At 44.3% G+C, this 14464-nt stretch overlaps 1 protein-coding gene across 1 annotated transcript in view; it reads left to right on the top strand.

Moving 5' to 3' along the window:
• The window catches only part of LOC108973733 (neurogenic locus Notch protein), a gene marked incomplete in the record, with an annotated part of 153922 nt that overhangs the window by 138005 nt on the left and 1453 nt on the right, over positions 1-14464 (top strand). Inside the window, 4 exon segments of the mRNA XM_018941188.1 lie at positions 7134-7296; positions 7561-13501; positions 13567-13885; positions 13956-14438. Coding sequence (XP_018796733.1) covers positions 7134-7296; positions 7561-13501; positions 13567-13885; positions 13956-14438 — 6906 coding nt within the window.

The raw sequence follows: 14464 nt of genomic DNA, 5'->3' as shown, positions 1-14464 counted from the left end.
TATTCCATCTACATGGACAGGGATCACATCACCTCAGGCGTGCTTAGCAGGCTCCGGGAGTTGTTCAGTATGCTGGACCTATGTTATCATATTTAATATAGGAGAGGGCACAACAAACCATAGATCGCAGTGCAAAGCCAATTGTACTATCTATCGGTCTATCCAGTCCGAGAATGCTGATTCAAGCTTTCTACTAATTTCTAATGTAAACTTCATCTAATTTTTTTCTTATCTTAATTTTGATATTATATAGGTTTTAGAATGGGATCCACCTTAAATGTGATGTTTCTTTACATTTAATTTCTTATATGTCTTGAAGGAGTTTTACATCAAATTTTGAACTTAGGTACTGTAGAAAAAATTATATGAAATATAATCCCAAAAGTTTTAAAGTGGTCAGGATCGTGCTAGAAACATTCTTCATAATATAGTACATCACGTTTCCGGTGTCCGCTGTTCAATGTCGGGTGCTTTAAAAAAAAATAGAATCACAATTCTACAATAAAATGTTAATTATAAAATGCAAAATATAAGAACTCAGCGTTGACCCTGCCATAACCAATCAAAGCGAAAGGTCGGTCTATAATATGAACTGAATTGGGCGAGCACAGACTATCAGCTCGCCATCTAGTCGAGCGAGTGAGTTTCAGACGCTTGGTCAGCCAAATTTGTTGGCAACAAAAAAAAAATAGCAAGTTCTATACATACACACACATACATAAATGTTCATTAGAATTTTGTAGCAGAAGTATTACCAAAAGGAATGAGCACTTTTTAGCCGCGTACAAGCTTCGAATCGCTCGCCTGCCGAGCTCGCCGAACTCAACGAGATTGAGCTTCTCTGATAAGTTTCACTCGCATTAAAGACATTCTCAATTTCGTTTCCGAATACTCACTCTTTTGACCGCTGAAATGCTGGACATTCAATAACGGGCTCTTCTCCTCTTTTATGCTCACACATCGTGTTGCACTTAATGATGCTCGTAAATTCGTAATCAAAATTGAAATGGACTTTTCTCGTATTTAACTTAATTTATCGCAGATAAAGATTGCCTTATTTACGTCTACAACTAAAGTTGATAAGAATGCTGTTATGGAGCAGATTAAGGTAAATTATAGATACCATTAGGATTCAAAGATATTCTGATGATTCTGATTGCTGGTATGCGTCATGGATTGGACTTAAAAGCCTTTAGGAAATGCCAAGGGTAGCGTTTAAATTGGCGAACAGCGAATTTCTTGCAGATTTCGCGCATTAACTTGATGAGTCGCAAGTGTTATTAGTGAAATTATTGAATTTGTGGAAAAATGAACAGAAAAGTTGAAAATTCATTAGGAAAATTCCTTAGTCGGACCTAAGTAACCTCAGTAACCGGAACGGACCCGAATTTTTACACGGCCAAGGACTGTTAACTCGGCATCCTTCTTCGAAATTGCTTCAGGAATGTTTTATGGCGTCACATTTCAGTTTCCAAACATGTCTCGGCAAAGCAAAGCTCTAGAGCATATACTAGCTTCCATACAAATTGACCAAGATCTCTTTATATCATTATATGCTCTAAAATGCAGCTGCGACGAGTTTATAGCTTCGGTTTAGCAATGTGTATGCTAAACTTATACGATAATACGATCCATTAATTAAAAATTTGAATTTTGCAGTTTTGCTGACCCCTCTACCAGTTAATATAACCGATATAAAATCTGAAACAAAAGCAGAGCAATATTTATTCTTTCTTTTAGCCGTGAAGAATAATAAATATACTTCTACTCACACATACACATGCAGATTTGTGTGCAACAGTAAGCGCAATATGAAATCAATTTTATGAACAGAACAAGGTTCACACCCTTTTTGGCCTGGTCCAGTTCAGTTAACTTTTAGTGGCAGAGACACCAAACCGAACCAAACCGAACGATCAACAGTTCAGTGTCATGCACCTTTTGTTATGCATGGTTATTGCCGCTGCTATTGTTGTTGCTGCTATTATTCGTATTACTAAACGTCTTGTATATGTTTATGATTCTTAAGCGTTTATGCTTCAATGGCAACAACAACAATAAAAAGCAATCTGACAGTGTCAAGAGTGGCGTATAAAGAACATATCAACATACCAACACTAATTTTATTAAACTCTAGCTCTTTATGGAAAGTCTTAAAGAGTGCACAGACGACCCTTGGTAGTACAAGCTTATATACATACATACATATCTACATTTGCTGCCTTTAAGGCGCTGACGAAGAAAAGTGGTTTAGTGGTGTGGTCGTTGGTTGTGATGATGGTGAACTTGCTGCCCAACAACACCAGCTGATTGCTACAAGCCAATGTATGTTGTTGTATTGAGTCGGTCGTGAATAGCGTATGTGTATTTGCTGCTTCACTTGGCACTGTCTTCGGCCGAAGTTGAAACGAAGCTAAAATAAAGCGCAACTTACGAATATATTCGGACAACTTAGGTAATGATCGTGTTTGTGTACGCATAAATAGTCGGCAATCAGCCGAGCGAGCAAATGAAACGACGATTTATTTATCTAGATACACATACATATATACATATTGTATATTTGTTGTGGAGTCATGTTAAGCGTTTGAGATTGTAGAACAACGGCGTTGTCGGTAGTTGGGGACGAGGCTATGGAGTTGGGGCAAGAACGACTAGGGGATATTACTAATTTGGTTGTATTTTTTATATGGTGAATATATAGTTAAGTATACAATATCGTAATAAATGCCCTCGAGTAATATTATCCAAAATTGTTTACTCAAAATAGATAGTCTTCAGTTTCTGAGTTCGGAAAAGAAACCGTAGTTCCACTTTGATTCCAGTTGGCAGGCCCAAAAAGCAAAATAATAAATTCATAAGTTTACTGGCGAAGGAAATACGATGTAATAGAAACCACTCATACTGAAACAAAATTTGAGTTTTGGTTATAAAGTGGTTATATATTGCTTATATCTTGGTTATATTTTATGTAATATGATGCAGTTAATCATAAGCAATAGAAAACTCAATTATGATTTCATTGATGATAGTTGTTTTATATTTCAGGTGACGATGTATACATACCGTCCGCATTAAATTGATATTTAACGAACTTCCCCTTTAACGTTTGGTTAAAAATCTCATATAACCTCAAAAATTCAATACCTTAACCTGGATATTTCGTGAGCGTATACGAAATTACATTATTCTACCAATTATCGTGGCCTCACATCAACCGTTTTTATGGTTACCTCTGACATTTAGACCTCCTAGAAGCTAAAACCTGACTTGTCATTGAATTTTTGAGTTATTTTCGAGTTTAATTTTAAAAGTTAAAATCTTGCTACTCTCTTTCTTTGAGTTTGATACGTCTCCCGAAAGTGAGAGCCAATTTTTGTGCTTCACCTATATAAAATAGTTCAGAAACTCTCAGCTATTTGCTACAACGAAATCGGATCTATAAACCCCAAATTATGCCCAACACTATGCTATATTCGTTCATAAATACACATACACTCGCAACTACACCCATTTTCACATACATATTTAGAAACGTATAGCGAAAAGTGGAGTGATGTGAGGTAAGGCAACAGCAGCGGCGGCGACATGCCAAGCAGGCGAAGCAACAACGAACCAGCCAAACCAGCAACAAAGCATGCAAGATATGAGACCGTGGGAAAGAACATTCAAAGTCGTTCGTTTACCGTTCGTGCCCGGCTTCGGGCGTACCATCGTCCATCGTCTGCTGTGACTCGTTACATGCGCTTGTTGCTGCCAACGACTTGTTTTTTATTATTACTGCTTGCTTTGCCTTTTTCCTCTATTTACTTTAGTTTATACATATTTTCTTTTACATTTCTTACGACATTTTCTTACGGATTGTTTATATTTTTACTATGCGCTTTCTGCTCGCTTTCGTTTGAGCTACGAAGAGGACGTATTGTTTTATTGTTTACAACGAGTCTGTCTGTCATTTTCGGCTTCTTGTCGTCACTTTTCGCTATTACTTTGTCAGCCAACAAGCCATTGCTTGTTTCGTCTGCACATGTCTTTTATGTTGTAGATATGCCTTTATGCTGTGTTAGCGTTTTTAGAGAGCATGTATACATATTTATTTCGCTTAATTTGCGCTGTCGGAGCGCGCTGGCTTGCGATCTACTCAGCGGCGCTCGCGTAGCGTTCGAGTCTCGAACGAGAACTCGATCTTTATAGCATTATTTGAGCAAATGCATTGTTTGGTGAGCTCGCTCTCACTTGCCTCGGTTCAACTTCACGCTGCAAAAGCCGGTCTTTACAACAAAGCGATGTCTTGCCTACCTGTCTTATTAACAACATTTGCTCTGAGCATGGAAATATGCTAGCGAGAAACATGTTGGTATTCCACGGTTGTTCGAGTGTGTACTCGCGATTACATATTTATTTTCCTCTTATTTTGTTTTAACCTTAGTTGAGGTCCATGCTTACTTTGATTGTTTTTGAGCAAGTCTTTTGCTGCATGGTACTCCACTTCCTTTGCTTGTACGCCTATTTTATTAGCAACTTCGTGCTTTATTTGTTTTCATTCCTCTGCGCATCGATATTCTCGCAAGCAAAGATCGTTGTGCCTCTATTCACTTACTATATACATTGGTGGCTGTGTGTGTTTGTGTGAGCCCCTGCTGCTCGTTGTAGCCATGTGTAACACAGCTGCACTTTCCGAGATTTATGCGTGTGCTACAAGAGCGAAACAACAACAACAACAAACAACATGATATGAAGTCCAACCAGACCTGGTTCTCAAGGGCGACGGAGGCATAAGCTGCAAGCGGTGCTTTAAATTTATTTGTCTGTTGTTTTCGTTTCGCTTTTCACCAGGCCCATGGGCGCTTTGCATAGCTTTGCTGGGAATCGGTTAGCACCAAGCCCAGCGCGAGAATGTGGCGCACCAGTGTATCTACGTATATGTACTTACATATCATCTGTACATATATATAATATTTATGTGTATGTATGTATGCTGCTTTAGTCGCCCAGCTTGGCTATGATTCAGCTGAAAGCTTAAACCCACTGGACACTCGCCTGACTATATCGCCCCAATAATATGCCAATCTGCCTAGGTATTGTTGTACAAAAAAGCAATGCGCCACGATCAGCGGCATATTTAAGCGCTTAACACTCATTGTGCAGCCCATATACATATGTATGTACATATATGTGTGCGGCGTGTTGCAGTTTGACCAAAATCCACAATTTTCTCCCAAGTCACATTTTGCTGCGCATTTTTGGCGTTCGCTTGGCGCATAGGCGCTGTCACCGCACCTTTGCCTAGCTGAGGGGGGTGCGCTGAGGCGCTGCTCACATTGGCGCGCTGTCTATTGCGCTCGGCCGTCTTGTAAGCGTGTTTGCTCGCTTGCAACAATGCGACGCGACAGCCAACAACTGTGGAGTGGACTTTGGCATTAATTTGCATAAGCATGAGTAATGCCTCAAATTTGGCTAACAAGCGGTATGCAGCAAGCCGGCGTGGCGCGCGAGGGCTTCGCGCATTAATGCACGGCTAATGCTTGTGGGCAGCAAAAACAGGATTTTTTGCGTGCAATTTTTATTTCATTTCGGTTTTTTTCGTGCGCATATTTGTGTGCACCAATTCTTTTATTATTACCGTTGCTTTGTTCGAGATTCTTTTTTTGTTTGCTTGATTTTCTCATATTTTTTTATTTCGCTGCGCGCTGGCTAATAATGCTTAATGACGCTTTGTGTGCAAAACTTCGATAATGATTGACTTTGACTAACTGAAATGATTTACCTTTTTATGTGTTAAACAAATTATGCCTTTGGAAGTGATGCAGCGCTTTTTGCATACAGACATCCATACACATACATACATATGCGCTTACTTTTTTTTTGGGAGTACTGCAGCCCACTTGGAGACCATAATAAGTTGTAACTTGTGTGCGTTTAGTCCGAATGGATTGAGGTCAATAAATTTTAGCGAAAATATGTTGTGTTCGTCCATTGTGAAGGCGTGAGAACTGTTGGAGACCGTTGTTGACTTGAGGCTCGTAATTTGCATGCATTCTTGGGTGGATGCCTGTAGGATTTTACCGTTATTTAAAATTATGTATGGATGCAAAATCTTTTGGTGGGATTTTATAGATTTTTTTATGAATGGACTCTTGAAAAAAAATACTATTGTAGGGTTTAACCGATTTTAATACACGCTTTCGTAAGGCCCAATGATCCGTTATTGTTTTTGCAAGTTTATACAATTGTCCCTTATTCTTTGTGTCCGAAGATGGGATATTTTTTAGATACTGACACTTAGTGGTATGCAGTATGCACAATTCGTACTGCTCGCTAATGATGCAACCCATTCGGGACTAAATCTATTACCTTAGTATAATGGACTTGCGAAACAGTCCGCCTTCGTACTAAACCCTTAACTCCTTCATCTAAAGCTTTATGGAAAGGCCCTGCGGGACCGCAGCTAAGCATTACATCGCAGGGCCTCACGTCATCGCAGAGCCTGCCGTCATTACCTTGCTATTCGCGGCTCTCTGTTTTTTTGTCGTTCGGCTCTTCTCAACTCTTACAATATCAGAGATCTCGTCCTCTCCATGGTATACCATACTTTTGTTGTTTGTAGCATATAAGGCTCTATATTATCAGGTGTTATTCTTAGCTCCTGCCACTCTGCTGTATATCTTGGGCAATAGAAAAATATATGCTCCGCCTTTTCGCTAAAAAGGCAACAAAAATCTACGGTCCAACTTGAAATCATTACAGATGAGACTCATCTTAATTAGATCTCAGCAAGGCAAAATCTTCCCGAGTAACTATTACCTCTTTAATGACGAAGTACGCATGACAACCTAAAACCCTTGTTAAAATGGGACTTCTGAACAATATTCCTGAGAATTTTAGCATTAGAAGTTGATCCACAAAAATCTGCTACCGAGCACAAAGTTTTTGTATGTAGAGCATGTTATATCGATTTCGTTTTTCTACATATCATAACCTTCTAATATGAATCTAACCGTAATTTTTAAAACTCTGGAACAATCTATATTTTTATATGCCACGTGGTAACCCTATTCTGTTGACTATATTTACAAATTTTGAAATTGGTCTCCACTCAATAAATAATATGAAATCTCTTCTTTCTTTTGCAGGCTTTCGTGGCAAGCATTGCGAAGAAAACATCGATGACTGTCCCGGGAATTTATGTCAGAACGGCGGAACTTGCATAGATGGCATTAATACATACCGTTGTACCTGCCCGCCAAATTTTACCGGCGAACTGTGTGAAGAAGATGTGGATGAGTGCGCGATGAGGTGAGTACGAGTTCTTCCTTGAACCCACTTTTTTTTTTTAGAACTCGCAAACTTATACCAACTTTTCTTTTTCAAAAACCCGCGGCCACAACTTTATATATTATTTTTTATTATTATGTTTTTTCTTTTAATACCCAATGTACCAAAATTTTCTTCCTCTTTAACTCACGATCCGCAATTTTTAATTTTTGATAGATTTTCTTATTTGAATACTCAATAAATGTATAAAATTTTCGCTCTCTTCAACTCATGTAACGCTCGTAGACCTTCGGTTTGTCAGAATGGCGCAACGTGCACCAATACACACGGCAATTATTCCTGCATCTGCGTCAACGGCTGGGAGGGTAGAGATTGCAGCGATAATGTAGACGATTGTGTGGCAGCTGCTTGCTTCTACGGTGCCACTTGTATAGATGGGGTGGGATCCTTCTATTGCCGTTGCACACCCGGCAAGACGGGTCTGTTGTGCCACTTGGATGATGCCTGTACGTCGAATCCGTGTCATAAAGATGCCATATGTGACACCAGCCCCATAAATGGTTCTTACACGTGCTCCTGTGCTACCGGCTACAAGGGTGTGGATTGTTCGGAGGATATTGATGAGTGCGACCAGGGTTCACCTTGTGAACATAACGGTATCTGTGTCAATACGCCCGGTTCGTTCAGATGTAATTGCTCGCAGGGTTTTACGGGTCCACGTTGTGAGACGAATATAAATGAGTGCGAATCGCATCCTTGTCAGAATGAGGGTAGTTGCTTGGATGATCCCGGCACTTTCCGTTGTGTCTGTATGCCCGGATTTGCTGGCACACAGTGCGAAATCGATATTGATGAATGCCAATCGAATCCCTGCTTGAACGGTGCCACCTGCCATGACATGATTAACGGGTTTAAATGTTCCTGTGCGCTCGGGTTTGCGGGCACACGTTGTCAAATCAATATAGATGATTGCCAGTCGCAACCTTGTCGTAATAATGGTATATGTCATGATTCCATAGCTGGTTATACGTGTGAGTGTCCGCCTGGTTATACGGGCACATCTTGTCAGATTAACATCAATGATTGTGACTCGAATCCCTGTCATCGTGGTAAGTGTATCGACGGTGATAACTCGTTCAAGTGCGTCTGCGATCCAGGCTTCACCGGTTACCTTTGCCAAACGCAAATCAATGAATGTGAGTCGAATCCTTGTCAGTTTGGTGGACATTGTATCGATCGCGTCGGTTCGTACCTCTGCAAGTGTTTGCCGGGCACATCGGGCAAGAACTGTGAAATCAATGTGAATGAGTGTCACAGCAATCCGTGCAACAATGGTGCCACCTGTATTGACGGCATTAATAAATACACCTGCGAATGTGTGAAGGGTTTTACTGGACTCCATTGTGAGATTAACATCAATGAATGCGCCTCCAATCCTTGCGCCAATAATGGCGTCTGCATGGATATGGTGAACGGCTATAAATGCGAATGTCCACGCGGCTTCTATGATGCGCGCTGCCTGAGTGATGTGGACGAGTGTGCTTCGAACCCGTGCATCAATGGCGGTCGTTGTGAGGATGGCATTAACGAGTTCATCTGCCATTGCCCACCCGGTTATGGTGGCAAGCGCTGCGAGATTGATATCGATGAGTGTAGTTCCAATCCATGTCAACATGGCGGCATCTGTATTGACCAACTGAACTCCTTCCAATGTCAGTGTATGCCCGGCTATACGGGGTATCGTTGTGAAACTAATATTGACGACTGCCTGATAAATCCATGTGTAAATGGCGGTTCTTGTATTGACTTGGTGAATGGCTACAAGTGCGTTTGTAAGGTGCCGTTCACAGGCAGAGATTGCGAGTCCAAAATGGATCCTTGCTCGACACACCGGTGTCGAAACGACGCCAAATGCACACCTTCGCCCAACTTTCTGGATTTCTCTTGCACCTGTAAGCTTGGCTATACTGGACGTTATTGTGATGAGGATATCGATGAATGTGCGCTCTCGTCGCCCTGTCGGAATGGTGCCACCTGCTTAAATGTGCCTGGTACTTATAAGTGCCTCTGCGCGAAGGGTTACGAAGGCCGTGACTGTGCCATCAATACCGACGATTGTGCTTCTTTCCCATGTCAGAATGGCGGTACTTGCTTGGATGGCATTGGCGACTACACATGCCTCTGCGTCGATGGTTTCGACGGTAAACATTGCGAAACCGACATTAATGAATGCTTGAGTTTACCCTGTCAGAATGGTGCTACGTGTCGGCAGTATGTTAACTCCTATACCTGCACATGTCCGCTCGGTTTCTCGGGCATCAATTGTCAAACGAACGATGAGGATTGCACAGAGAGTTCGTGCATGAATGGCGGCACGTGTATTGACGGCATTAACAGCTACAACTGCTCATGTTTACCCGTCTTCACCGGCTCCAATTGTCAATATAAGATCAATAAGTGCGACTCGCAGCCCTGTCAGAATGGCGCCACATGTCATGAGAGCGGTGATGAGTACACATGCCACTGCCCACATGGCTACACGGGCAAACAGTGTACGGAATATATAGACTGGTGCTCTCAGTCGCCCTGTGAGAATGGGGCCACGTGCTCACAGATCAAGAACCAATATAATTGCAAGTGTGACGCCGGCTGGACGGGCAAACTCTGTGATGTGGAGATGGTTTCCTGCGAAGTGGCGGCTATGCGTAAACAAGTGGGTCTGAAACAGCTGTGCAACAACGGAACGTGCAAAGAGATGGGTAATATGCATTTGTGCCTCTGCAAACAAGGCTACACAGGCAGTTACTGTCAAACGGATATCAACGAGTGTGAGTCACAACCTTGTCAAAGTGGTGGCACTTGCTTGGATCGTGTGGGCGAATACAAATGCATTTGTCCAAAGGGTTTCCAAGGTCAGAACTGTGAACTGAATATCGATGACTGCTCACCGAATCCATGCCAGAATGGTGGCACTTGCCACGATTTGATACAATCCTTCAGCTGCTCTTGCCCACCGGGCACATTGGGTATCATCTGTGAAATTAATCAGGAGGATTGCGTACCAGGTGCCTGCCATAACAACGGCACCTGTATTGATCGTGTAGGTGGTTTTGAGTGCGCATGTCCGGCTGGTTTTGTGGGCTCTCGTTGCGAGGGTGACATTAATGAGTGTCTTTCGAATCCCTGCTCCAATGCGGGTACATTGGACTGTGTACAGTTGGTGAACAACTATCATTGTAACTGCAAACCTGGTTATATGGGACGTCATTGCGAAATTAAAGTCGACTTTTGCGCCAACTCTCCATGTCAAAATGGCGGCATTTGTTCAACGAAACAGTCGGGACATCACTGTGTCTGTCAGGTTGGCTTCTACGGCAAGAATTGCGAATTCTCTGGCAACGATTGCGATTCAAACCCTTGTCAAGCGGGTAACTGTGTGGTGGACATGATACGTGGCTATCGTTGCGAGTGTCCACCCGGCACCGAAGGTGTGCAATGCGAAATTGACACTTTGGATGAGTGCGCTTCGAATCCGTGTCTACAGGGCGCTGCGTGTGAGAACTTACTCGGCGATTTTGTGTGTTTCTGCCCTAGTAAATGGCCAGGCAAACGTTGTGAAATTTACGATGCTAACTACCCCGGCTGGGCTTCGGATACCAGCCGTGGTCCACTTAACAAATACACAAAAGACTTGGAATACCAACGTGAAATGTGCATCAAGCGTGGTTGTGAACAAAAGAAGGGAAATCATAAATGTGACCAAGAGTGCAACACCTACGCTTGCAACTTCGATGGCAACGACTGTTCATTGGGCATCAATCCATGGGTAAATTGCAGTGCCAAGATCGAATGTTGGCTCGTCTTCATGGATGGGCATTGCAATGAGGAGTGTAATAATGCGGCTTGTCTCTTCGATGGTCGCGACTGTGCCAAGAAACTACAACCATGCAATCCCACTTATGAAGCTTACTGCCAGAAACACTACGCTGACGGCCACTGCGATTATGGCTGCAACAATGCCGAGTGCAACTGGGATGGTCTTGATTGTGAGAATAATCTCGAGCAACCGAATCTAGCGGATGGCGCCATCTCGGTGGTAATGTTGATGGATGTCAAAACATTCCATGAGAAACAAGTCGAATTCTTACGTGAGATGGGTCATGTATTGCGCACTACAGTACGCGTCAAAAAGGACTCGATGGGCAATGATATGATCTTCACCTGGAAGGGCACATCGCACTTGACCGACTTAGAGAATTCGGAGTTCGGGCGCAAGCACCACATAATCTCAACTGAGCGTAATGGCCAAACAGGCATACAAATCTATCTGGAAATCGATAATCGCAAGTGCATTGATTGTTTTAATCGCGCCGCCGAAGCAGCTGAGTTCTTAGCAGCTTCTGCTGCCAAGTACACACTCTCACCAAAGTTCCAGATCTATAGCGTACGTGGTGTACAGAATCCCGGCGAAGATGTTGAGGAACGTCCGAGCAACGTCAAATATGTGCTTATCGGCATCAGTATTGTAGTGTTCGCATTCCTTGGCGTATTGGTGACTACGCAACGTAAGCGCGCTCATGGTATTACCTGGTTCCCAGAAAATTTCCGTACCACCACCGCCACAGCAGTGAATCATCAACGTCGTCGACGTGATACTGGACAAGAGATGCGTAATTTGAATAAGAATCCCTCGATCGCCTGCATGAGCAACGATGTCAACATGAATTCTGGCCATATGGGTCACGCGCCACAATGGTCGGACGATGAATCCGAATTACCACCACAAAAACGTATGCGCAATGAGCACGGCGGTTATGCTAGCGATCATACAATGGTAACCGATTACGAGGAAGCTGATCCACGCGTCTGGTCACAAGCGCATCTGGAGGTAGCTGATGTACGTTCTTCCATTATGACACCGCCGGCACATCAAGATGGCAAACACGATGTGGATGTGCGTGGACCATGCGGCATGACACCACTAATGGTGGCAGCAGTGCGCGGTGGCGGTTTGGATTCCGGTGAGGACATCGAGAACTCTGACGATCAAACGGCGCAAGTGATTTCCGATCTGTTGGCACAGGGCGCTGAACTCAACGCCACAATGGACAAAACTGGTGAGACCTCTCTACATTTGGCTGCACGTTATGCGCGCGCCGATGCTGCTAAACGTTTACTGGATGCTGGCGCTGACGCCAACTGCCAAGATAATACTGGACGTACCCCACTACATGCCGCTGTGGCTGCCGACGCAATGGGCGTCTTTCAAATACTGTTGCGCAATCGCGCCACCAACTTGAACGCACGCATGCATGATGGCACCACGCCGCTGATACTCGCCGCACGCTTAGCCATCGAGGGTATGGTTGAGGACTTGATCACTGCCGATGCGGACATAAATGCAGCTGATAACTCGGGCAAGACAGCGCTACACTGGGCAGCCGCTGTCAATAATACCGAAGCTGTGAATATACTACTAATGCACCATGCCAATCGCGACGCACAGGACGACAAGGATGAAACACCACTCTTTCTGGCGGCACGTGAAGGTTCCTATGAGGCCTGCAAAGCGTTGTTGGATAACTTTGCCAATCGCGAGATCACCGATCACATGGATCGTTTGCCACGTGATGTTGCATCCGAACGTTTGCACCACGACATCGTTATACTTTTGGACGAACATGTACCGCGTTCGCCACAAATGATGGCCATGACGCCACAGACAATGATCGGTTCGCCGCCACCCGGCAGTCAAGCGCAAATCATCTCACAGCCCACTGTCATATCATCATCAAAACAGCCAGCACAAACAACAAAATCGAAAGCGGCGAAAAAGGCAAAGCTATTGGAGGGCAGCTCGGACAATTTGCTCGACGGCGGCGGCAGTCTGCGACGCAAACCGGGCTCAAAAAAGGGGACAGGGGGCTCAGTGTCAAAAAAGGGCGGACAAAACGGCCTTACGGCAGCACAACTGCTGAATGGCTTGGGTGGTGGACTGACAGCGCACGGCCAGGGGCTGGAGGGAGTGGATCAACAGCATCTGCTGGATGCCGGTCTCAGTGCAGTGGACTCGCCACCACTGTCGGGCCTAACAAGCCAACCGAGCCCATACGACACGTCGTCCCTGTACTCGAACGCGATGGCAGCGCCAACACATCACCACAACGATCTGCTGGGCAGCAGCAACGGCGCGAAACAACCACCCAGTTATGAAGACTGCATAAAAGTGAGTAGTATAATTTTGAAAATCGCTAGCAAGAAAAAATCTAAAACAACACCTTTTCATTGCAGAATGCGCAGACAATGCAAAGTTTGGTGCAACAACAGCAGCAGCAACAGCAAAATAATATGGATTTAATTAAAATGGAAAATTATGTGTACTCGCGTGGTTCGCCCTTTCATCAGGAAATGATCAATCAGAAAGCCAACAACCAGCAAAGCATGAACTCGCTTTGCGGCGGTGGAGGTGGTGGCGGCCCCGGCAATCTCGGACACAATGGCCCTGGCAATATGGGCAACCACGAACAGGGGCTGAGTCCGCCCTACTCCAATCAGTCGCCGCCACATTCCGTGCAGAGCAGCATGGCGCTGTCGCCACACGCCTACCTAGGTGAGTACACCGTAGTATTGCGAGTGCCAGAAACTCGATTAACAAAAAGTTTCTCTCTTTCTCGCCGCAGGTTCGCCATCGCCCGTGAAATCGCATCCCAGCCTGCCCACCTCGCCCACACACATGCAGGCCATGCGTCACGCCACGCACCAGAAGCAGTTCGGCAATAACGTGAATTCGCTGCTCGGCGGCGCTGTGAACAACGCGAACAGCAATTCTACGAACGGGCCACAGAGCAATGCGTCGATGAACTCGCCGCAGAGCATGAGTTTTCAATCGCCAAGCAGTCAGAGTTTATCGCAACAGAATTCACCGGTGAGTGTGGGCATTGTCTCACCAACTGGCAGTGATGGCATGATGATGGCGCCACAACAAACGCAGCAACAGCAGCAGCAGCAACAACAGCTACAGCAACAACAGCAGCAACATCAGCAGCAACAGAATTCGAAAAGTAGTGCAATAATGCAAACAATGCAACAACACCAGCAACAGCTTGGCAGCCTCGACTTCGGCTCGGCCGGCTTAGACTTGAACGGCTTTTGCGGTTCGCCAGGTGAGTTGTCCGAAACCTCATCCCTT

Source organism: Bactrocera latifrons, unplaced genomic scaffold (assembly GCF_001853355.1).
Source record: "Bactrocera latifrons isolate USDA-ARS-PBARC rearing strain unplaced genomic scaffold, ASM185335v1 scaffold_5, whole genome shotgun sequence".
Taxonomy (NCBI): Eukaryota; Metazoa; Arthropoda; class Insecta; order Diptera; family Tephritidae; genus Bactrocera; species Bactrocera latifrons.
This window is presented reverse-complemented; position numbering and strand designations above follow the sequence as displayed.